The following is a 24,471-nucleotide window of genomic DNA, read 5'->3' as shown; positions in this document are numbered from 1 at the left end:
AACGAGATTTAGGTGAAATGGCTGGTCATCAACTTAACCTTTTCTGAATTACTTTGTTTCTCTTAGCAGAGTGCTCACAGCTACAAGCACTGGTCTTGTTTCCATTGCAGCCATCAAGGGAAGAAAATACCTTCTTGTAACATACGAACACAAGCTGTGTGGTTTTAGTATTTATTATAATATCAAAAGTATAAAACTGTACAAAATACAAAGGCAGAATGTGGCAGTGTTTTCTTTAAGCTGTACATGCTTTGTTTTAGGTAATTTGTTTGATTCACCATAACTGTACTTAAATCCAACTAGTCACATTGAGAGCTAGGAAATTTTGTTGAGGTACCATTACACAAAAAAAATGCATAATGTAGTTTTAACCTTTTTTCTTAAAGAAAATTTCCAGGTGAGCTTCCTAATGACTTTTTCACCCTTTATTTTGATGTATAATGCTTGTAATATACCTTTACTCCACGAGTTAGAGTCAGAGAAGGGATGAGAGGGGAGGTAGTTCTCTATTTACTTTACCTTAGAAATGTCAAGTCTTGTTTTTATTTTCACTAGAGAGCCAGCAGATTGTTCAAGTGTCCAAGCCCTTACTGGAAAGTAATGAGGAACACAAAACAGATTTCCCTGTATACAACTTGTAAGAGATTTGGGGAAAAAAAAAAAAACCAAACCAAAAAACCCACATACAACCAAAAAAAAAAAAAAAAAAAGACAAAAACCCTAAAACAAAACAAACCCAAAACCACACTGAACTGGGCCTGTCCTTTGGTGGTGGTGTTTTCTGTTCAAAGACCCAGAAAGAAGTTATACTTCCCAGTGTTTTGCATGTTTTGCTCTTCATTAGAAATAAAGCACTGAGCTTTATTGGTTGTCCAGGAGGACTTACTAGGGTACAATGTTTCTGTGGGTAGAAATTGTCACTTCAGCAGACAAGCTGGCCTTTCAGAAGCAAACTGATAATACAGTTAGGACAGAATAATCCTTTTACTCTGCAATAGTATTTCAATTTCTCGGCTAGTTTTACATTTTGATAAGTTAAACCTTATGCACAAAGGATGCAGGTTTTTAAAGTTCTTCTAGATCTAATACAACATAGAAGGTTTTAAGTCCACTTTTTTAATAATGGGTATTTCAGTTGTGCCTCAGTCCCTTTTTTTTTCTTCTTCATACAATAAAGTATGAAAGTAAATAAAGTTCACATTGCACTTCTGGTTGCTTATCACACTTACAGCATTGGCTACCTGTGAAAACAGAGTAACAAGATCTGCATTTCCAGTACCTCAGAACAAAGGAGTTTGAAATCTTTTCAGGACTTAGTACTTGGATGCATAAAACCCACACACACAACTTCATGGCAGTTCCCCACAAGCCTCTGCCTGTTGGACCTACTCTTTCAATGCCCTGTTTGTTGCTGTGATACTCTTACCATACCTGTTGCCCAGCCCAGGCTATAGTGAATTAAACTACATTCTTTTCTGAAACTGACCAGTTTTTGCTTGTGTTTGAGATTGATTAAACATTTGCTAACCATAAATTAAGTGCTTTAAAAAAAAAATCATTTGAGAACACATACCAAGGCTGTTAACTTTCCACAAGTTTCAGCAGAGCTCAATACCATCTCTGAGAGGAGACAGCCATTTTCATATACATATATATATATTTTTATCAAAAGCACCATGAACAATTCCTTCTTTTACAGCCACGATGTCTTGTCAATCTCCAGCATTTTCAAACTGTGGATAAATATGAAATAGCAGAACTGAAAAACGCTGCTTGCATTAGTTTACATAGTTTCATTTTTCCTGCAACAGACTAGTGGGATCCACCTGTACAAGACGCTCCTCTTCATCTCACATATGAGGTCACTACTGCAATGACGGCACAGTCAGTCTTACAGCTTCCCGATTTACTGTGAACTGTAGGCTCCTGCAGCCAGCAGCAAGTTTCTGCGTGTAAAATGGAGGTGTACAACCGGGGTTGATTTGGTCATGTATGTACCTAGTAACAAGTCCTGTGAGTTTTCAGGCAAGTTTATATGTCCAGTGGCTGTAGTAAAGTCATCGGTTTCTAAATCTTCAAATGCCTTCACAGCATCCCACAGACGAACTGTGTTATCCATTGAACCTAAAAAGAACAACAGTTTAAAGTCTTTTCTTTTGTTAATAAAAAAGGTATATAAAAAAGTTATTGGGGAGCAAGTTAACAGAAATTAAAGCTCAAAAAGTAGTTTTGCTCGTAACTGTAGACTTATGCCCTCATCCTGCAAGGAAACGGACTTCAACAAGCCTCTAACATACTGAATGCATTCATAAAAGTTACCAGGATTTCAGCTTTCCTGTAACCTAACCTGAATGCCTTGTACATAAAGCACAACGAACTACTCTCTCGAAACACTTGGGTTTGGATTATATCACCTAGCACTGAAAAATCAGGACCATCCTGTGGGCTAGATGCCAATTTCAGGAAATGTTTATGATTCTAAGTCACATAATAACAGTTTGTTTGATACAGGGAAGACAGAATTTTACAGGCCCAGTGGCCTGTGCTTTCAATGGAGCATTGGTAGATAAATTGAAGTAACCACCAAGCAGGATGGATCAAACCTGTACCCTGTCTGTTAGCTTTCACTCCTGCAGTAGTGGTTTACCGAGGATTCTCACTGCACTGCATTTAGGAACATACTACTAAATAAATCTAGAACATCTCTAGCCAGGTTTCATGAGGAAATTACCCTGATGCAATTACAGTGTCCATCGTTCCTTCTGTCAGTAACTTGAACTTATTGGCTAATTTCAACCATTTGACAGAACAGAACACGTTTCAAATTCATTAAATTCCTATACATTTTAAGAAAACAGTTCACTAAAGATGGAGAGACAAAACTTTGTGCCTCCATGAAGGGAAAACTGGCAAAGGAGCTCTGCTGTATTAGACACCAGAGAATCCATGTGGACAGGCAGGAAAAACAAGTAGGCTTCACAAGTTCTGCTGCTCATAGACCTGATGGTTATTCTATATCAAAAATCTACCATGAAAAAATAGTAAGGGTGTGGATAACTCATATTCCTTTCTGTCCCTTCCGCTCTCTTCTTTTTAGTCCTGCTGCATTTCCCAGTCCCATTCCAGTATCCTGCACCTCTCTAGTCCAGCCATTTCTTGTCTGCCCTAGAGTTATTTCTAACTTCAGATTCAACACAGATCCCAGCCTTCGCTACCATCTAACTGCATAAAACCTTTCCTTCAGTTCCTGGAAGAGTGAGGGGTCACACTTTACAGTCCAGTGAAGTACTCGCAGTGAAGTACTCACAGTTATAAGTTGCTGCTTTTGCTAAGCAAGTGATTCTACTTTGTCTTCCTCAATTTAAGGAACCAATTATATCATTCCTCTTCAGACTTATGGAACACAACAGAAATTTCACTGTTTCCAGTGAATTTTACCTGATGCTAAAATTTCCCCATCTCTACTGAATCTGAGTGCATAGATAGTGTCAGTGTGCCCTTTCAATTCTCCAACCATCAAGCCATGTCCAATATCCCACAGTAGAACTCTTCCATCTGTTGCTCCAGTAGCCAGGAATCGTCCATTAGGAGAAAATGCCAATGAATGAATTGGTCCCTAAAACAGACATTTGGGGAGGACCAAACAAGTTAATTAAGTCTACTCACAAGCAATCAGTCAAGCTGTATTCATTCTCAACACTACTCTTCAGAATCTCATCGCAGAAATAAAACCACTTTCACACCATGAGTGATATGCCTTTACCTTATGTCCAGTGAATATTCTTACACAATTCCCATTCAAAACATCCCAGAGCCGTATAGTCCTGTCTGCTGAGCCCGTGGCAATATAGTTGGAGTTTGGATGAAATCGGGTACATGTCACATCAGCAAGATGGCCAGCAAATATCCGTAAAGGCTGGTAGTGATCTGTTGCCCACAGACTGAAAAGAAAAGCTTTATTAATAAAAAGAACCCAAATTAAGTTCAGTATCTGTACCTGTTAGAGCAGGTCCAGAGGAGGGGCACAAAAATCATCTGAGCGATGGAACACCCCTCCTATGAAGAAAGGCTGAGAGAGCTGGTGTTGTTCAGCCTGGAGAAGACAAGGCTCTAGGGAGTCCTTACTGCAGCCATTCAGTACTTAAAGGGGGCTTATAAGAAAGTGACAAACTTTTTAGCAGGGCCTGTTGCAATAGGACAAGGGGAAATGGTTTTAAACTTCTAAAAGAGGGTAGGTTTAGACTGGATATAGAGAGGAAATTTTTTTACAGTGAGGGTGGTGAAATGCTGGAACAGGTTCCCCAGAGAGGTGGTAGATGCCCCATCCCTGGAAACATTCAAGGTCAAGTTGGACGGGGCTCTGAGCAACCTGATCTAGTTGAAGATGTCCCTGCTCATTGCAGGGGGGTTGGACTAAATGATCTTTGGAGGTCCCTTCCAACCCAAACCATTCTGTGATTCTATGACCTGTTGCACCATGAGGAATAAAAGTAATTAATTATGCAGTGGTTTCTTACTGGCCAGTTTATTGAATTAGCAGGATCTGTTTTGGAAAAGTATACTTTTCAGAAGGAAGAAATAAAGACTGTTCTGTCAAGTTGTTAAACAACTGGAAAAGAATACTGCCAATCAGATAATCACATAAGAGGACACCATCTCTTTAGTCGTCAGATAATCTGATGTGTGTTGAAAAGGAAAAAAAAGACTAATTAAAACATTTGTTCAGTATTTTAATTGACATGAAATAAAATTTATTTCCAGTAATAGGGTAGGCTAGAGTCCATCAGCTAATCACTTTCAGGGTTAATCCACTACAAACTGACCCAGACAAGTAAAAAACCCATCCAGTTTCTTACCGAGCCACTCTGTCGTGTCCGCCTGACACAAAGTAATAACCATAAGGGGAGAATTGTGTATCCCATACTGGATAGTTGTGTCCTTTATATCCCACCAAACATGTGAATGTTTGGAGACTCCACAATCTGACAGTGCCATCCTCAGAACAGGACAACAGATAGTTCCTGTCACAGGAGAAAACATAGCATATTACATATCAAACTTACACACAGGCTGTATAACCATTGCATAAATACTGAGAGATGTCTATGGTAAGAAAAACTGTCCACTGAACAGCATCTGTTTAGCATGTCACATATAAATCAGCATTTTGGAGGGGTAAGCAACAATAACCAATTCAAACAATCCCAGGCCCTTATGGAAAAGAGAGACAATTGCATTTTGATAACTAATTCTGATGATACCTACAGCAATACCAAGGGGAGGAAAAACAAAACCCAACACACAAAAAAATCCCACAGAGCTGGTCTTTACTCAGGAATTCCAGTTACAGGAAAAAATTACTAATAAATTGCTATGCTATGTTACTTTAAAAAAAAAAAAAAATCTTTTAATATGTCTAAACGAAATGCCAGGATTCCCTGAAAGAGAATTCATATCATGTTCACATTCTCAGTCCATAATTATAGACTATATTCACGTTCCACACAAAGTTTACTTCTCAGCTGTGTTTCTGTGATGGATGTTTCCTTACTAGACACATGCAAAAGCAAAACATTAGTAATTTAAACCTCCTTTCTACTGTCCACACTCTCATAATTACATAATGGTTTTAAATCTCTTATTTTAAAGACACTATTCCATACATTTTCAAAATAAAGTCTCAATAGAATATGAGAAACTTGAAGGAGTGCAATGATATGCTACTCAGACTGGTTTTATGTTTTGCATTACTATAAGTGAAATCAATGCTGCAGTATTTTCCTCTCTACAATTCAGTTAAAACCCAGTTTAAACTACAGTTTGCAAAAAAAATGGCCTATTTTGCCATCTAAGTCCTGAACCTCAAAAAAGCTGCTGGCATCCTCAGCTCCAGTTGATTTCAGTAATAGCTGACAGTGCCCAACAACCCGAGCATAAGGAGCATTTATGCTCACACACAGTTTCTTATAAACTGCGTAAACAATTGCTTTAACCTTCTGGAAAAAGCTGCATTAAGAACACGTTTGCATTCAGTAGCATGCAATTAGAACTCAAGACAAGCAAGCTGGTTAGCTTGTAAACTTATTTTACCTATCAGGACTGAAGCTGGTGCCATAGACAGGTCCACTGTGACCATATAAAATCTTCAACTCACTTGCTGTTTTCTCATCCATGATCCTCTCCAATACATCGTCTGATTCTTTGTCGATGAGACTGAGGTCTGCAATATTTCAAAGTTCATGTATCATAATAACTGTTAGAAGTTCAAAGATAAATGCCACGAACAGAAAAACCAATAATATTCTCTCTAAAAGAGGCAAGTATGTGAACATGACAAAGTACCTAGGAATTGATAAATTTGAAATATACAATGGCATTTAAAATATTTTTTACCATTGTAAAAAGTGAAAATAGTGCTTTACATAAAGAGTCATTCTTTAAGTCTTCACTGAGCTAAGACAAATTAATCCTGATGTGTGTTATTTTTCATATATATATTGTTCAGCCTCCAAACACAATAACATCTCCTTGATAGAGATGCCAAATTTTCATGCCTTTTCCCAGGAAGTTAATATGCCACAAACACACTTTACACACATATTTTGACGGCTGCACACTACACACAACTTAAAATAGCTTTTAGTCTGTAGGCTACTGTTTGCTGAACATCATGACGTCTCAGTTAAATATCAAGATTAAGAAATGTTTGCATGGTATCTAGCTTCAACCACAACACATTGTTACATAAACAGCAGAATTAAAGAAGCCTGGTTTCCATGAATTTGCATAAGTGTTGAGCCACAGGACATTCTCCTCCATCCTTCTAGAGTTCAATCCTATAATTTCCCCCAGGGTACCTCTAGTCTCTCCCCTAGATCACCTAAACCCAACTGTCTACTACACCCTGTAGTTACCATCCAGTTAAGAAGCAAGATGGCTAGTTCCAAGTTCCGTGCACTGACCACCTCACAGCAGGTGTACACAAACATATTTCTCATTCCTTTAAAAATGTTTCTAATGGTAGTATATAAGATGCGATCATACATCTGTGCATGTATTGTTTCTTCAAAGTGAAAGCATCTAACTGCTGAAGACAACTCTCCTGCCACAGACATCTTTCTCTGTTCATGCAAAACACAGCTGACAAGTAACATGCTCATATTAAGTGTTATTGTCTTAATTACCTGCTGCTGTTTTCACACTACGTAGCTTTTTTGGAGTCACGGACCACACTCTGACAGTAGAGTCAGCAAAGCCTCCTACAATCATACTAGAGTCATCTGTAATATCCACTGCAGTCAGACCCTAGACACAAAATATCCATTTATATTGTTTGTATCTTTAATGATGCATTTCAGATATTACAAAATCCTAAGTACTAATAAGAAAATTAATTTGACTGACTTACAAAAATAAGAGGGAATTATTCTAGGATAGACATAAACACACATCAATTCTTGCTCCATTAAAAATAAAGCTATATGAATGAAGCGCAGTCAATAGTGACAGAACAGTACTGTTTTCCAGTATTTTGGTGCAAAAAAATCTACTGCATTCTGTAGAATACACTTAGGGACCCAGACAAAAAGCAAAAGAAGGAATTATGGCAAAATCAGAGCAAAACCAAGGAACATGGAAATTATACCGTTTAAGGAGTCTTTAAAGAGAATTTTGAACATTTTTGAACATAAACTTTGCAACACTTATTCCAAATACTCCAATAACCCTTGCCAATGCTGTTAAGCCTTCTTTTCTTATTAAGAGTGATGTTTATAATTTTGATTCCCTTTTCCATATTACCCAAACTCTTCTTTTACCAACCTGGTAAGCATTAAGGAACGTGTAGAAACAGATGGAGGGCAGGCACTCTGGGCCAAGACGCACACGCCTTGCAGCTTCCTTCATATTCATTACTTTATCCAGCTTGTCAGAGTCTTTCAGTTCAGGCAGAGGAATTCTACAAGAAGCACAGATTTTTATGATCTAAAAGCACTTTCCATGTTGTTAATCTAGACAAAGAAAGTGAAACCTTTGCATGCAACCCTATACTTCAAATACGAAACAAGAATTAGAAAAAAAAAAAAAAAAAAAAAGAAAGACTATGTGGATTAACTGATGAGAAAAAAAGAGCCAGCTTTAAGAATTTCAGACAGGCAGTGGAACAAGATAAATAACTGGGTATGACCTGAAAAGATTAGTGGGTAACTGAGTAAAATTTTATCAAGGGAAATCTAGATTGACTTGAAAGGCAAAGACAGAGGGTTATATGCTAAGCTTTCCATCACCTCCCTTAGAAGTCTTATGGCTAAAGCTGTGTACAGCTGAAATGGCCAAAATGCTAAAAATGTCATGTGAAGGGCGATGCAGATTTGGCATGACAAGACTGGATTTAACAAGACTTCTCTACACATTGTTCCCTTGGTACCTGTTTTGGGGAGGAGCATTAGGGTCTTGTTTTTTACTTTTTGACCCTACACTATCTTTTTTAGGTTTTTTCTTCTTTGGCTTTCCTTCCTCATTTTCCCCTTCTTCATCTTCATCATCCAAAGGCACATCAAACTCTGGTTCTTTCAATAAGCCAAAGAAAACCTGCAAGTCAATAAAACACACACAAGACAAAACAGTAATTGCTGTTCTTACTGAAAACTAATTTTTTTAATGGAAACTTTTCAACATAATAGGCCAAGCAATACAGCCGCCCCTTTAAAACTGCCACGTTTAATATTACTGCATACATTACTGGTTAGCCCATAATAAAGGTAGTACATATGCTGCTGTTTTGCCCAGCAACTGACCTGGACAACTGTAAGTTCTCCCACCATCTCTTAGCACTTCCTTAAAGCAGAATCCCTACAGCTTACATAATTTATCTGTATAGTACTGTGGTACTACAGTGTCAGGATCTACACAAACAGCCCTTGCAGTAACAACTGGCAGTAAGTAAGAATTCCATCTGTTGTACAAAAGAGGAAGCCAAACAGTCAGGTGTCCATTCTAAAACAACAGAGTCATTCAAGAGTTAGTTTAAGTTTAGTTCAGTGGACTGAATACAAGGTTGTCTCTCAAAGGGGTTCAACAGTTTCTTCTACCAGACAGTGACACATCTTGATCTCTCTACTCCTGCCAACAACAGATATTTGTACAGTTCTCTTGCTTTGCTCTGTTCATGCTGTCCTTTAAGATCTCAAGTGACAACTGTCTGTCTATACTAAGGTATCTCCCTGAAAAACTAGGAAGAATTATTCAATTACAAAAGTGCAACATTCTTTGCCTCCTACCTTTGCTTTATTAGCTTCTCGTTTTGCCTCCCCAGCCAAGCTTCCAACCATAGCATCTATCTGTTGTTTACTGCGAGGCATTCCATCAAAGATATCAATGTAAAGATGTTCCTGAACAATGTTCCAGATCTGGTTGTTCTGCTTTTCCTGAAGATGCCTCTTCAAGAGTTGGTAAGAGTCACGGGAAATACGCAGCACAAACTTGCTTGTTCGGAAATCCAGCATGGTCTCATTACCTTTCATATGTTCTTTTTTGGTTAAGCTAGATAATACACGCAGGTCATCCTGGTAATAGCACTCCTGATCCCCATGAAATCTATTGAAACAATTTAAGATACGATAAAAGAGTTATTACAAAAACATTATCTCCTAAGTGCACACCTATTTACATTACTTTAACATGAAGCATATATGTAAGGACCTTTTGGAAGCTACTGACTACATACAGGATTATTTTTCTGCTGAAAAATACCCTGGGGAAGATACTGTAAACAGCAAGTCACTGGTGTAAGAGCATTCAACGGTTAAAAAACAAGATGGAAAGAACACAGAATGGAACCTCACAGAATTTCATACACATAGAGGGTTCTTGCCTGAAGTAAATAGTTACACTAACATGTTTATTTACAGAAATGAAACCCTAATTTGTGGTATCATAAAATACACGGCATTTTTTATTACACAAGACTACTTGGATGTATTTATATCTGATTCATTATATGAATAGGCACATTTCACAGTGTCTATGTTTCTCACTCTCCACTTGCATTATCTAATAGCTAACATATGTCTAGAGTTTTCCATTTTTACTCAAACCATGTTATAAAATAATTGCGGCAGGGAATGTTTTAACTATTTACAGCAACATTTTAACTATTTACAGGACCATTTTTGCTAACCACATTGGAGAGAGACAAAGTTATCCTTTTGGATTGAAATATTTTGTAATTGGGCTGAATCTAGAAAACAAAGAAAATTTAATTTTCTTCTCAAGTGATAAGGAAGTGAAACATAGTAAGAGCACAGAAAATTATGGATTAGCCATAAATTAATTCCTTTAATCTCATCTGAATTTCAGTATACATTCTATGACATCAGCAAATACTTATAGCATACGTTACTTTGGCATCTCAGTGCAATTTTCCAGTGCTAAAAAATGACCCCATTATCTTTCCCTAAAGAAGCATAATCTCTTCATTGATACTTTTGCAGTAAAGAGACCATCAGCTTACCCAAAAGATGGGTCAAAATCTGCCCATGGACAGTTCAAAAGCATGTAGCTTGAACATCCTTCTAATATAGGAGTTTGGAAAAGGATTCAAGAACAGTTACTGTAATCCATGGCACCATTACTTCAGATTCCAAATCTCTTCAACATCAAAGAAAAATAATACATACCTCTATATACGTATAAACCTATGCTACTATAGCTTACAGATTTAATCAAAGTAGCAGACACAAAACAATGCAAATGCAAAAATGAAAATAAATTACCTTTCAAAAAAAGACTTTGCTTCACTCTCATGTTGATTGTAGACCAATTCCAAGTACATGTGCACAAAGAGAGGATAAAACAGCTGAGACAATTCTGCTCGATGACAGTCCAGGGAACACTCAATGAAGTGTTTTAATCCACTGTAGTATTCCTCATACAGCGTCGGGTCCCCCTGTTGATTGTAGGCAGACAATACTGCACTCACATCTGGCTGATCTTCCACAACAACGCCTCCTCCAACTGCAAAAGCATTAGCATGTAACAAGAGCTTGTAAGACAGCCTGAAAGAGCTAGCAAATATACAGTGGCTAACAACTCCATTGGTAAAGTGAGGCACTCTGAGCACAACATGATACCAAGTCTCGTGCTTTTTCAGCACTGAGTCTAAGCAATACAAGTGAGAGGATGGTAGCACATTATAGTCCAGCAGTCAATTCTCCTAGCACCTTCAGCCATTTTTTGTGCCTTCCCAGCCAACAGTTACCTATAAGGTATTTAACATAGTGCCTAATTCAGCTAAGATTATAAGTGTAAAGGAAGAACCCACTAACATCACCAAAATAAGTTATCTTTACTGCTAAGGCTAGAAACTCTCAAATGAAGAGCAGAATCTTTCTAAGCCTGTAAGATATACCCACTATAATTATTTTGCTTCCAGTAAACAACATTATAGGGCAGTGACTTTTTGTCATCTGCTAATGGTCCAAGAGCTCTGTTCTACATAGCAGTCATTAAACATTTTCATTGCTTTGTCTTCTATATAAAAACAATTCTATCAGGTGATAACACGAACAAGCTGACTTTATACTATACATTCAGTGGAACTCAAGACATTCCTGAAATTCCATGACACTATTCTGTAAAGCTGCCCCACAGAACACCTTGATTAAAAATACTTAAGACTTTAATTATCCAAAGGACATCTCAAGTATCCAGCAACTTGATCGAGAAATGTATGAAGCCTCCTCTACAAGTATCCTATGGCTCCTTCCTCAAAATGCACCCTGTACATCAGGCCTCCATTCTCATCCCTGCAGCCACATCTCGGACCATCACCTCAAACTACAGAGGAAACCTTCAGCCTCCTGTTACAATGTTAGTCAAGATGGAACACAAAGACAAGGGGAAGCACCTCTCACTTTGACAGTGCTCCCTGCAAGCGTCACAGAAACCCTACCTTTGGTCCCTTGCTCCGAGGAGGGGCACCCCCAGGAGATGCCGATCTCTTCTCAAGTTGTACGGGGGGAATGACACACCCGGGGCTCCCCCCAAAAGGCCAGGGTACACTCTCACCTCCCGCCCCAGGGAGGGCCACCCCAAGGGAGGCACGACCTGACACCATCCCTTGTGCCCGAGCATCACGGAGAGGCCCCACGCCTGCGAGAGGCACAAGGGCCCCCCAGCACCCACGGGTCCCGCCCGGCGCAGCGACCCCGCAGTCCCCGCGCGGGCCCCACCTTTCCCCGGCGGCACGGCGGCGACCGCCGCCACCCCGGGGCTGGAAGACGCGACAGTGGCGACACTGCCTCCTATCGCGATGGCGGCAGCGGCGGTGACCCGGCTGAGCAGCGCCTCGCCGCCGGCGGAGTCCCCATCGCCGCCCGGGGCTCCCAGAAGCCCGGCGCCGGCGGGGCTGAGGGCAGCGGCACCGAGGTCGTCGCCGAGCAGGCGGGCTTCGCGGCGCAGGATCTCCTCGGACTCGCGGAGGTTGCTGCGCCGCAGGAACTGCAGCACGGCCACGAGCGTCTGCCGGTCCAGCGCCGCCGGGGAAGCGGCCGGGCCCGGTGCCGCCTGCTTAGGGGGTGCCGCCTCCCCACCGTTCCCCGCCGCCTCCACCTCCACCGCCGCGGCCGGGGGAGCGGCGGGAGCGGCGGCGGCGGCGGCTGCAGGAGCAGCGGGGGGCTGCGGCGGCGTCCCCGCCTCAGGGTCCGGCTTTACCGCCGCCACCTCCGCCGGCTCCTCAGGTAGCGCCGCCATCTTGCATCGCCCTCCATTCACCGGCAGCGGGCAGCCGCCGCCAGGCGCGGACGCTCTTGCGACAGTCAGGGCAAAGGACGGGTACTGCTGCCGCTGCCTACGCAGGCGCTCGCGGCTTCGTTTTGCGACGCCGCCAGCAGCGCTTTATGGCAGCGGGGTTGGCATGAGTCCGGAGGAGCGGTTGTGAGGCGGCTGCTGCGCCGCGGGCGTCCTGGCACTAAGTAAGTGTAGTTTTGTGCAGTGACGGTGCGGATGTGAATCACGGAGCTCGGCGGCGCTTGCGGTGAGCGTATGTGAGAAACCTCGTTCAGAAATGGATTGGTGTGGCGTTAATAAGCCGCTACCGGTGCCCTCCCGGCCTTGGGACTGTGTGCCCTTGCGGGCCTCGCTCCGAATGAAGTTAATGACGGCTGGGTCACTGGGTTTTCCGGGTATTTCTAACACTGCTTCTTGTATTCGTGTTTGGTAAGTACGGATTCGTTGATACTACAGAATTAAAGCCTTTTTTTGAACGACACTGCTATCTTGTGATTGGTGCGCTTTCCTGATAACTTAGACGTTTGCCTGCGCTTCATTAGCGAGTCACTTAGCTCTTAGCTGGAGGAGCGACAAGTGTGAAAAAAAAAACGGAAAGGAAAGCTGCAGGCTATGAAATGTACCAGCCGGTCGAGTCTCGGCGCATGCGCGGTGGCGCGGGCCGATGTCCGCTAAAACTGCAGTTCCCGGCGTGCCCCGCGCCGTCGCCGCGCACGCGCCCTGGGGGGGCTCTCCTGGCGGACCGCCGCTCCTGCCGTCCCCCGCGGGCGGCCAGCAGACGGTCCCGCGTTTGCCCCGGCCCCCGCCCCTCACCCCGAGCCATGGACATGGAGGTGGACGCCGGCTCTGTGGTCTCGGGGCTGTCGGGCGGGGATGGAGCAGGCGCGGGCCCGGCCGATGAGGACCAGGAGATGGAGGGGACTCCCAGCTGCTCGGGGTCGCGCTCCCTCCCCTTCGAGTTCGAGCGGAGCCGCTCGGAGTCCAGCGGCGACGAGGACGACGACGAAGACGAGGAGGAGGAGGAGATGGAGGAAGAGGAGCTCGAGGGGGACCCCGGGGCTCGGTTCGGGACGGACGACGGGGAGCTCGACTCGGACGACGACCGGGAGGTAAGAGCGGCGGGGGGGAGGGGGAGGGAACGTCCTCCGAGAGGGCGCGCACCGGCTCCGCCGCGCGCCAGGCCCCGCTCCCGGCGTGCCCCGCGCCGCCGGGGTGGGCGTGCGGCTCGAGGGGGTGGGGGGAGCGCGCGCCCCGCCGCCGCAATGGCGGGGCGGTCGGGGCCTGTGGCGGGGCCGGGATGGCGACCGGAGCAGGGCGCCGCGGGGGCAGCTGTGAGGTGAGGGCGGGAGTGCGAGCGTGAGGAGGGCACGAGGTGGCGGGGCGGGCAGCCTGCCCCGCTGTGGGGAGGCTGCCGCGTGAGAAACGCGACGCCCTGAGGTGAGGCCTGGCGTCTGCAGAAGTCCGCGGTTTTCGGGCAGGTCCTGTAAGCAGTGGACGTGAACTTACACGCTTTCGGGGACTTCTGAAAACTTCCAGGTGCCAATCTGGACCCCTGCTTAGGCAACGTAAGCCGTATGGTAATAGGCTTTTTATTATTACCCAAGTTCATTTTATCTGTCTCATTTAAATGAAGCCCTTGCAAACTCTTGGCGTAGCTGAGAGGGTGGTAAACGGTGGCATGTGGGCAAAATGAATGGTGTCGTTGAGGGAAAGAAAGACCCTTAGTCTGGCTTTGAGACTAGAGGAAATGGGATGTAAAAATCCAATGTGTTACCTTTTCAGACAGATCTCAGATCGCTGCTATAGAAGAACTTTGTTCTTTTTTTTAAATAGTAGGCTTCTGACAGGAAGATCGTTGTAAAACTACTCATATGCGTTCCTGATAAATGTACTTCATAACCAGAATTCAGAGCAGTGAAATTTCAGCCTTTGCTTCAATATGTGTTTGTATAATCCCTAACCTTGTGTAGAAACGGAGACGACACTAGTTACATACCTTGCTTGGGGGCCCCAACATGCTTGCTGAGCATTTTCAAATAATTACACTATTTGCTACTAGTATCCACTTCAAGCTTGCTGATTATGTCATATTCTGTTAAAGAGTTTATCCAAAAGAACTTTTCCCAAAAGGATTGATATAGTTTGCTTTTCAAATATGATTCATGAAACAAATTGGGTTGCCATTCACAAAAAGGTCAGTTTGGAAGGCTAGATGAAACTCTTTCAAAAAGAGCTGTATATGAGGAATGATTGACCTCTAAGGAAAACCCATTTCTGTAGCATGTTGATCCAGATTTCTTTCTGTGGTTTAAGGCTGTGATATTTTGGAAGCTCCAATCAGGAAATTTCATGGCTTAGCCCGTATATTCAAACTCTTACAAACTGTCTTTGTTTGTAGCGTATGATAAACCTCGCAGAGTTGACCCCTTACATCCTGTGTTCCATCTGCAAAGGTTACTTTATTGATGCTACAACTATTACAGAATGTCTGCACACCTGTAAGTATCAGTGCTGTCCTTCTAAGATCTTATTTGCAAATTCAAACAAAAATCAGCTGTTGAGATGTTCTGGCTTCACAAAGATAATTCTCTCTTTGAAGTGAATGTGTGTTGTGTTTATTCTGTTCCTTAGGGAAAATATATTTGTCGATATTTTAAGCATCAGAAAATTATTAAATCAATCAATCATTAAGTCAGGTTAGTTTCCCAGGTTAAGAGGGAAGAAGATGTAGAGAAAGATGAAGTCCAACTAAAACAAAAATAGAGCTACTACACACTTTTTTTTTTAAAAAATTACTTTCTGAAAGTAGGCTCTAGGAATTTGAGTATATAACTGGGAAAAGAAAGTTGAGTGCCTCTGCTCAAATGGACTAGAGAGTTTCCTAAACTGTTGCTGGTTTGAGTTTGTAAATTCACAAAACTCAGTAAGCAGCTGTGTGGAAGCACCAAGTTCAGATACAGAAACAGTTGTATGCACCCATGGGACAGTTAGTTTATAATCTGATCAATAGATGGATAATAAAAAACTGATTTCAGTACTCTTGTCATGTTATTTTTCCCCTCAATCCTCGTGTTAACAGTTTTTCCGTTGCTAACAGAACTATTTTCCTCAAAGCTAGTAAAAACCCTTTCTATGAAGCTCTTTCAGCCACACCCATGTTCCTACCTGAATCCAAGAATCTCAGCTTCCTAGTCCTTCCAGCTGCTAACACTACATAGAAGGAAAACCCTTTTTTTCCTCTTTTTTTTTTCCTTTTATGGGGCACTGCTTAGTAGTTTGATATATACCATGTGATATTCGGTGCAGTTTGTAATTTAGGAAAATGCACAACTGTTAGTAAGGACAGCATAATGTTGCAAGTGCAACTGTGGTGATCTCTTAGAAGTTTCCTGGTAAATGTTGCGGAAACGTTTGATGCATTCAGGCTTATAGGGAGCTGATTCAATAGTAGGTTATTTATTCTAGACATTTCCACTCATTATTTTTTTCTTCCATATTTTTAAAGTACTTGTAAAATACAATGAAAATGGCAGAATTATAATTTCTTACCTTGATAGTTCTACTGAAACTGTTTGTAGGATGCTTTTCAGCAAACCTTTTGTCTGCAGCAGTCAACAATATTCTGTTGTCTTGGCTCTACTCTTGTTCTGGGTAACACAGCTGCAACATTGAACACCTACCTTTGCATCAATTGGATTAGGATTATTGGTAGGAAGAGATTAGGAATAATCCTAATTGAATATTCAGGAGTGTTGTATCCTGTACAGGCAGAGAGCTGCTATTTACTTGAGTTTGAAAGTTGAACAAGTTGCTTCATTTTGTCTCTGACAAATTTTGAGAGGTCTGTGTGTAATTGCTCTTCTTGCTTAAGCAGATGGTATTGTAAAATTGATGTGATTTTTATGGGGGTTCTTTTCTTTACAGTTTGTAAAAGCTGCATAGTGAGGCACTTCTACTATAGCAACAGATGTCCAAAATGCAATATTGTTGTACACCAGACACAGCCCCTTTATAATATCAGGTAATAAGTTCATGGCATTTTTATAGGTATAATTTTTTTTGAGTTTTGCTGCTTGCTTTTAAATGTTTTGTTTTACAGACTTGGAGTGCTTTCCTATTTCAAATGAAGGAACACAAACAAGAAACGCATTGTGTTCTTTGTTTATATAAGTTTCATCTCGATAGTGAAGATAAAAATACTCAATTTCTTGTTTTGTCTAGTTTGTATTCCTTTCTAGGGTTCGTTACCCCCCACGCTGAGTATTTTTATGCATTTGCTCAGTGTTACAGGTGGAGATCTTAATTATTTGCTTTGATTTCCTTTTAGACAAAGCTTTCTTGGCATGGTATACTTACTAACTCCGAAAATTGAGTTTTAGTTTCTCAAACTCTTCATGAATTCTTGAAGGGCGGTGCCTTTAACTTTACTTGGTTTCTTCTGTTGGAGCTCTGGTGTCAAGACATGAATTTAGATAGATATGGAGTTGCTGCTCTGTCACTCTTCTCTTTATGTATGTCACATTTCAGTGGTGTATTTGGCACCTCTGTTACAATTTAATGAAAACCATTCTGTATTGCACCAAAGATGCTTTTTTTTTTTTTCTTCAATAGACTGGACCGACAACTGCAAGACATAGTCTATAAATTAGTTGTCAATTTGGAGGAAAGTAAGTCTCTTTGTTTCATTACTGTCTAGAGATTGAAAAGACTGAACAGAAAACAGAGTAATTCAAAGCCCCTTTTCTACTCTGGGCACTTTAAAATAGTTTTTAATGTTTGGTTACGAATCTTAACGAATTAGCTGTGATAACTGGCATCTTTCTGGCTGCTAAATGCTATTACGGATGTGGTATGTACCCTGTCTCCTGAAACACAGGTGTCACTGTATCCAGATAAACATCCAGATAATATTTCGTAGTCATGCCTCATATTTTTGTGTAAGTATGGAAAATATCATTCCACCTAATAAGTTCACCTGGCTCTGTTGGAAAAAAAAGTTGCCAAGACTGATTCTCTCAAATGCTTTTATTTTTTTCCTCACTGCCACATTTATTTTTCTGATTTTAGATGTGTTTGCTGTCTCATGTCATTTACCTTGTACTTCGGGAGCCAATGAATCTGCACAGTCCAGCTGGGTGAACTGAGAGAAATATACACATCTAGTGCATATATATGGACTATCGATGGTATAAAAACAGAGTTGTGAAAGCCAGAAGGATACTAGTTTTTGCAGCTATTTCAGTATGATTTATGGCCAGTTTCTCTAACTTCCTCCCAGTTTTTACTAACAAACTCTTAGTCTGGGTATCTTAAGTGTCCCAGCCTCATATGGAATACTAGTGATGGCGAACGTCTGTAAGAACTTGGAAAGTTTTTACTTCTCTGACCATGGGAAACTATATGGGTATTCTCTGCATCTGAAATAACATTCCAGTCTGTTCTGTATTGTGGGTTTTTTTCAGGAGAGAAAAAACAAATGCATGACTTCTATAAAGAAAGAGGATTAGAAGTGCCCAAACCAGGTGAGCTGTAATCACTTTAGAGGACACTGTTAAGGAAATATTTACTATACTATTTATTCTTAAGGGCTTTCCTTGAAATATTAGCTCACAACTGAAAAAGATATGTAGTACTGGAAATACGGGGTTCTTGGTTGTCTGATTACTGTAACTTGTCACAGTTCTCAGGTTACAAAAATAGATGGAACTGGAAGCACTTAAATGCAGACCATGGTTGGATTTTTTTTTTAAACATATTTTGCCTACAACCGGATATATATAAAATGTGCATTAATTTTATTTTCTGGCCCTTAATAAAAAATAGAAATTACAAAGGAGTAAAAATAAGAACTTCAAAGTCTTTTGAAAGATGAGGGGTTATTCTAATTATTTGTTGTCTTACTATCAAATAACCAGCTCTCTGGAGAAGTGCCATGCTAAAAGCTAATAAAATGCTGAGTCAGATACACAGCATGAAATGTGTAAAGAGATGATTTAGTAATTAAAAAAAAATTGTCTGGGTTCTCTTTCCTTATGAGCTCATCTGTTTTGCTTGATGCATCTTAGCATCCTATGCTGCTTTTATTTCAAGTTGTGTTTGCATTTTGGCTATTTGAATATTTTAGCTGTCCCACAGCCAGTTCCAGTGAGCAGAGGAAGACCTCGAAAAGTTCTGGGCTCTGTGTTCCGGATCCCACCAGAACTTGACATCTCCATACTTCTGGAGTTCATTGGGTGAGTTGCGGGCAAATATAAGAGCAAGTGGCTGATGTGAGGGTGCTGCTTGTGCGTGTTGCGCTGCTAACTGGCTCTTAGTTTTCACTGAATGTGCATTTCTTCCACCTCAAATAGCAATGGGGAGCTGGTTTTAACTTACAGTGCAATAGTGACAGCCAACTATGCATAGCTAGATGATGCAGATAATTACATGTGTAAGGTGTCTTCCTATGAGGATAACTTCCTAAAAAGTGTAGTTTTATAATTTACATGTGTTTATTTTATTTTTAACAAAGTAGTGTAGTCTCAGGAAACTGAATGAAATACCTGTCTCTTACACTTCCTTAATCCCTGTAGGTGGCAGTACCATTAATGCTGACTATACTAGGACTTGCTCACTAACTTGGGGACTGCAGCTGCAACCTGGGCAACAAGAGTAGTGTTCCTCTAAAGGTTGTAGGTGGGGGTAATAATGTGGTCTACTATTAAGTTTGCCTGACAGTTTCCCAGACTTGAATGAATGATGCTGAAGCTTTTGTATGAGGAGTCACCTTTAGCCATGAATTGGGGAGGGCAGAAATCCAGCCCAAACACTTGAGCTGTTTTCAGAAACACAAGAAGGAGAAATTGTATTGCTTTGACCATATACAGTTTTATATGTTAGTGAATGAGAGAGGGTAATTGAGAAAGGATTGAAAGCTGTAACTACTCTGCTAGCACCACACAGTGCAGAACATCAATTGTGAATGGGAAGCAGCTTGACCTTTGTGCAGCTCTTACCCCTCTACCCAGATTGTGCCTGCTTTTGGCCTGACTTTGTCTGAACAAAATGTTCAGAGAACTCTGATATGTAATCATAGCAAACTAGTACACCATGATGTAAAAGCAAGCCCTCAGAAATTGGGAAATTCTAGCAGCAAAGCATACCATTTTGATTCAACCTCACTCTTTGTAGATATCATGTCCTAGTCTTTTTATGTTATGTCCGGTGTCTTCACTGCATCTCACTTTATTCAGAGTACAGAACAAATGGGTAAATTTTGGTCAGGTGGGAGGTGGCGTGTGGTTTTTTGTTTTGTTGGCTTTATCTTTGTTGCCTATCACGTGGCTTCTTTATTTCTTTAAATGGATGAGGAGTGGGACTGCAGGAAGAAAAGAGAAGGTCTTAGAGCTAAACCTCTAGGGAACGATGCCTGACTGTGCTATAGAATGTCCTCGTGAATCCGCATACGTGACTTAATTTCAGTGTTCATTTTCTTTATGCCTGACTTGCAGAAGTGCTGAATGCTCACAAGCACAGCTGAAAGGGGGAGTCATGACTAAAACTGTACTATCAAGTGTTCTGCAGACAAACCCAATCTTGGATATCTCAAATTTGGCACTTGAAGTTCTTGGATACCTTTCAGCAGAGTCTGTCTCAGGTTCTTCTATTTAAACAAGGTGTTATACTGCCATTCTGTTGAGTAGGATGGTATGGAAATACATTCATCTGCTGAAGAAATGAGACTGAGGAAATTAATGCTTTTACATTAAGAGCAGGATTGTCATAAGTAAAGCCAAGAGCCGTGTGTTGAACAGGGGAGGGAAGCAAAGACTATATGGCTGTTCAGCATGTGACCTTTGTGTATTGTACACTTGAAACTTAATTTAAATATAGTTTTTAATTGTACTTACAAAGGCTTTTTCCCTTTAATGAATGTGGTATAAGACACATGATGTAATTAGTACAGGGTCCCAGTGACTGGGTGCTCAGGCATGCTTTATACCCCACTGGGTAAAATGTGATTAAATGGATATATACAGACATAAGGTAAAATGCTTTGACTAAAATCCAGTAGAAAAGAGTAAAGCTATTTACCATACATTTTGTTGGGTTAGGAATTTATATGCTGTTACTTTATTGCCTTGGCTGTGACTGTATCTTATGAAGTTACCATCTAGGTATGAGTGTGAAGGATGCCTGTTCTGGGACCTATGATGGTTACCAGCCACTGCTCTGCTGGCCCAGCAGGTGGCAGAGGGAGCATATGGAGTGAAGGGGCATAGGCGCATGCTTTTATACCAACAGCCCCGCATGTTTCTCAATGATAATTTTACTGTAAAATGACTTTTAAAAAAGGCAATTAGATTTTAGTTCCAAGGATGTTCCTTTCAGGTTGGAACACTTGATGACTCTGTAGGAAAGCTTCCTTAGATTGTCTTGACTGCCGGATTAGATACGGTTTGAACTCACTGTAGTGAAAGTACTTTGGTTTAGACCTCCACTGTGAAAGTCTCCTGGTTACTTTCCCCCTCCTGGGATTCTCAGCACATATGGTTTTGTTTTTTCAAAGCAAGAAGATGATGTCAGGCAACTTAGACCTCAAAACTAGTAAACGTGTATCTGCCTGTCTGTGAAACAAGATGACTTTTGAGTCTGTGTTGTTGTGTTTGTTTTTTCTGGTAGTTTTGTTTCAAGCTTCCCTTCCAGTGTTGGCAGCAAAGCAGGTAATATTGTGCAAATACCATCTATACTATTTGAAACTGTCCACTGTGGTTTTGTTATTTACGTGGAGGGAAGCACAAAATGTTTCTAACAAAAAAACTACGATGGCCTAACAGCATCTTCTTTGCATTTTATTTTAGTGAATTTTTTAACCTTTCATCTTCTTTTATACTTTATATGTTTAAAGGTTAATATGTTTTCCTCTTCAACACTCAAAATCAAAAGAGTTTGTCTTGGTGATGAGAGATTAAGAAAGCATTTTGGATAAAGAAAACTTAGAATAGATTGGACCAGCCAGCAGAAATTGTTACTTTGAAAGTCTGAGTGTCTACATTGTGTCTTTAGAGTGTATTCTCTAGTTGCCTGTTGCTGTGGAACTGTATCAAAATGACAGCTGTAGTAGAAAAGTTTTTCTATGTTTGTTTCTTAGTAAATTTAAATTTCATTTCAGTGGCAGAATTTGATGATAGTCTGTCTGAGAGCTGGTACGTATTTAGAGGTGGAGATACTCAATTATGGTAACCTGAAGTGCCATGCTAACGTGTGGTCTGCACAAACATTACAAATACATTTGTTTGCTATATGAAATGGTCAGTAGAAGTATAGTCGATTTACAGTGGTTTGATTTTTACTCTCTCCAGTGCAATGAAATAGTGCATTTTTAACTCTCATATGTGCATACTTGCTAATGCAATGCAAGAATAGTGAAATGTCCATGAATTGGGCTGAATTAATTGAGAAATTTATACATTGCACTAGAAGATGGAGGTGTGGAGTATAGGTGATCAGTAGTAGATCACATGCCTAGACTGTGCAAATCAATGAACCTCTGTTGAAGCCAGCTGAGAATTTGGTCACTTGCCACCTTTGTGTGTATTCCACCTTCCAGAGAAACACCTGCTGCTTTCCTGAGTTTCTAGATAGCATCAGCATTAATCCTGTGATATAAATAGTCTGGAAAGCCTACAACCAGCCCTGAAAGCCTCTTGGTGGTTAGGCATGTTCTGTTAGCAACTTCTTAGGTACTGTCTATTAAAGTTCTAAGTATCAAGGATAATGAAGTATGGATGTTTAAGCAGCATTAATATTACAGCCTACTCCTATGAAAATGAATATTATATTGTGTTTAAAAATGGCTTTAGGCTATGGGGGTTTTTTTTTCCATTTCATGTAGACAAACCTTAAAGTCATAAATAGCTGAATTCACAAGAAAAATGGTGTACCAAATAAAGGGTAGGAGAAGATAACATAAATTCAGTCTAGTATTATTTCATGTGTTAGAGTTTAATGAAAGGAAGAGCCTCATTTGGAAAATAAGCTTGATATGCTAGACTACTAAATCAATACGTCACTATTATAATAAAGAGCTTGAGGGTGTTAATAACTGTTAACCTTAGCAATATAGACTGTGTTTACTCTTTTCTTGTTTTTCAGAGCTAACGAAGGCACAGGGAATTTTAAGGTACAAATGTGATTTGAATTTTTCTCTTATGATTTACTTTAGAAATATGTATAACCTGAATGTATTTAATTTAGTTTGTTTTTCTTGCACTGAGTGCAGCCTGAACTTTCATCAGCATAGTAATAACCAACCTTGGATTACAGTGTGCTTTCAAACCTGTTATTGTATAGCGTCACAGCACAGGAAAAGAATGCTTCAGAGGCTACATAATTAAAGTTTTGGTGGGAGTATGGGAATGATACTGATGAAATTTCACCTAGGTGACTCCAGCTTGTTATTCTTGCATCTCTCTCCAAAGGGTGCGCTACTATGGCTTTTACTAGAATCCTAAACAAAGGAGTAGACATTGTCTAAAATACTGGTTTTTTGAAGAAGATTCTCCAACTGTAGTGGAAAGCTTGCATAGGTTATTCACAGGAAGCATAGCCTGAGGTATAACAATAGTATAATAAATTGCTATGTGCTTAAACATATAACAAAACAAAAATACAAATTGTCTAGACAGCACAGTACACTTCCTTAGCCAGCAGAAGGCTTATTCTTTCCTCTGTCCCTTCACTAACAGTGTTTGTTGTCTGAACGGTGGCTGTTCTGCTAAACAAGAAATATTGTTCCTGATCCTTGCTAAAGAATTTGGCTGCTCTTCCAATACAGATCTTCTTAGTGAGCTGCTTCAGTACAAATTCATAGAGGAACTGCATATTGTTTGTTGCCTTCACGATCTCATATGCTGCAGTTAGAGATGCTTAGAGTGTGTCATTCCACTATTTTGGCTAAACATTTAGAAAACAAGACTCTATTCAAGGGCAAGAAGGAGATGTAATTTAAAATTAATCAGTACATGTTGCATTTAATTTTTCATTGTATTGGAATTGTAGGACTCAAAAGATGGAATGGCACAGAATAATACAATATGAGACACCTAACTGGTACAGTTAGCAGGAAGATTTTACTGTTGAAGAATTTGAGAAAAAAGCTTGTTAGTAGCTTAAATATGAATTGTCCTGGTTGTACCCTTTTACTAATTTCCTTCATGTTTTCAGCTGAGTTGATTTCTAATCATTACATTTTCAGGCACAAATCTGAACTGTTAGTTTTGATTGCAGTTATTCCTACTATTTTTAATAGTCATTATATTTGTTATGGCAGAGCTTAGGAGGCAATTTCAAACTTTCAAATACAGAAATAAGAATTTTCAGAGTTTAAATGTGAGTATAGTTTCAAGTTAATCTGTAGAAGGGGGGCAATGTTCCTGAGAATGTCTGCAGTCAATTTTCTTCATCTGATACATCCCCACACCTACCCAGCATTTTTCTTCTTTTTACCCTTACATTTCATGCTATTTTTTCCTCTTCTTGCCCTTGTATCACCTCCCATCCTTCCTGTCTCATATTTGCCCTTCTTTCTCCTTTGTGTTTTTTTATCCTGTTCATCTTGGGCCACACAAGAATGACGGTAGGGCAGTTCAACCATTTTATTAACGAATGTGTTGTAATACTAAAATTTGTATCAGACACTTATTT

The 24,471-nt window shown here is 40.6% G+C and overlaps 2 protein-coding genes across 4 annotated transcripts in view; one reads left to right on the top strand and one right to left on the bottom strand.

Moving 5' to 3' along the window:
- Nucleotides 1–157: 157 nt before the first annotated feature.
- Nucleotides 158–12,799, bottom strand: TAF5 (TATA-box binding protein associated factor 5). Of its 2 annotated transcripts, XM_069796887.1 has the most exons (12): nt 12,231–12,799; nt 10,773–11,013; nt 9,279–9,594; nt 8,426–8,589; nt 7,822–7,957; nt 7,185–7,305; nt 6,091–6,220; nt 4,857–5,021; nt 3,764–3,941; nt 3,439–3,616; nt 1,999–2,124; nt 158–1,733 (listed from the first exon to the last, which is right to left on the bottom strand). In XM_069796887.1, exons 1-12 carry the CDS (start codon nt 12,748–12,750, stop codon nt 1,729–1,731), a joined length of 2,280 nt encoding a protein of 759 aa, XP_069652988.1. In that variant the 5' UTR covers nt 12,751–12,799; the 3' UTR covers nt 158–1,728. The 2 variants fall into 2 exon arrangements, with proteins under 2 accessions (XP_069652988.1, XP_069652987.1); XM_069796886.1 differs by having other exon boundaries at nt 158–2,124.
- A 95-nt stretch (nt 12,800–12,894) lies between these two features.
- Nucleotides 12,895–24,471, top strand: part of PCGF6 (polycomb group ring finger 6) — a 28,876-nt gene continuing 17,299 nt past the window's right edge. Inside the window, exons 1-7 of one of the 2 annotated variants that reach the window (XM_069796897.1) lie at nt 12,898–13,895; nt 15,185–15,284; nt 16,711–16,807; nt 17,398–17,453; nt 18,249–18,308; nt 18,911–19,019; nt 22,921–22,948. In XM_069796897.1, the coding sequence (XP_069652998.1) occupies nt 13,404–13,895; nt 15,185–15,284; nt 16,711–16,807; nt 17,398–17,453; nt 18,249–18,308; nt 18,911–19,019; nt 22,921–22,948 (942 nt within the window). In that variant the 5' untranslated portion in view covers nt 12,898–13,403. Of the gene's footprint in view, nt 13,896–15,184; nt 15,285–16,710; nt 16,808–17,397; nt 17,454–18,248; nt 18,309–18,910; nt 19,020–22,920; nt 22,949–24,471 lie in introns of both variants that reach the window. The other variant, XR_011326885.1, reaches the window with a different exon arrangement.

The sequence above is a fragment of the Haliaeetus albicilla genome, chromosome 11, assembly GCF_947461875.1.
Source record: "Haliaeetus albicilla chromosome 11, bHalAlb1.1, whole genome shotgun sequence".
Lineage (NCBI taxonomy): Eukaryota > Metazoa > Chordata > Aves > Accipitriformes > Accipitridae > Haliaeetus > Haliaeetus albicilla.
This window is presented reverse-complemented; position numbering and strand designations above follow the sequence as displayed.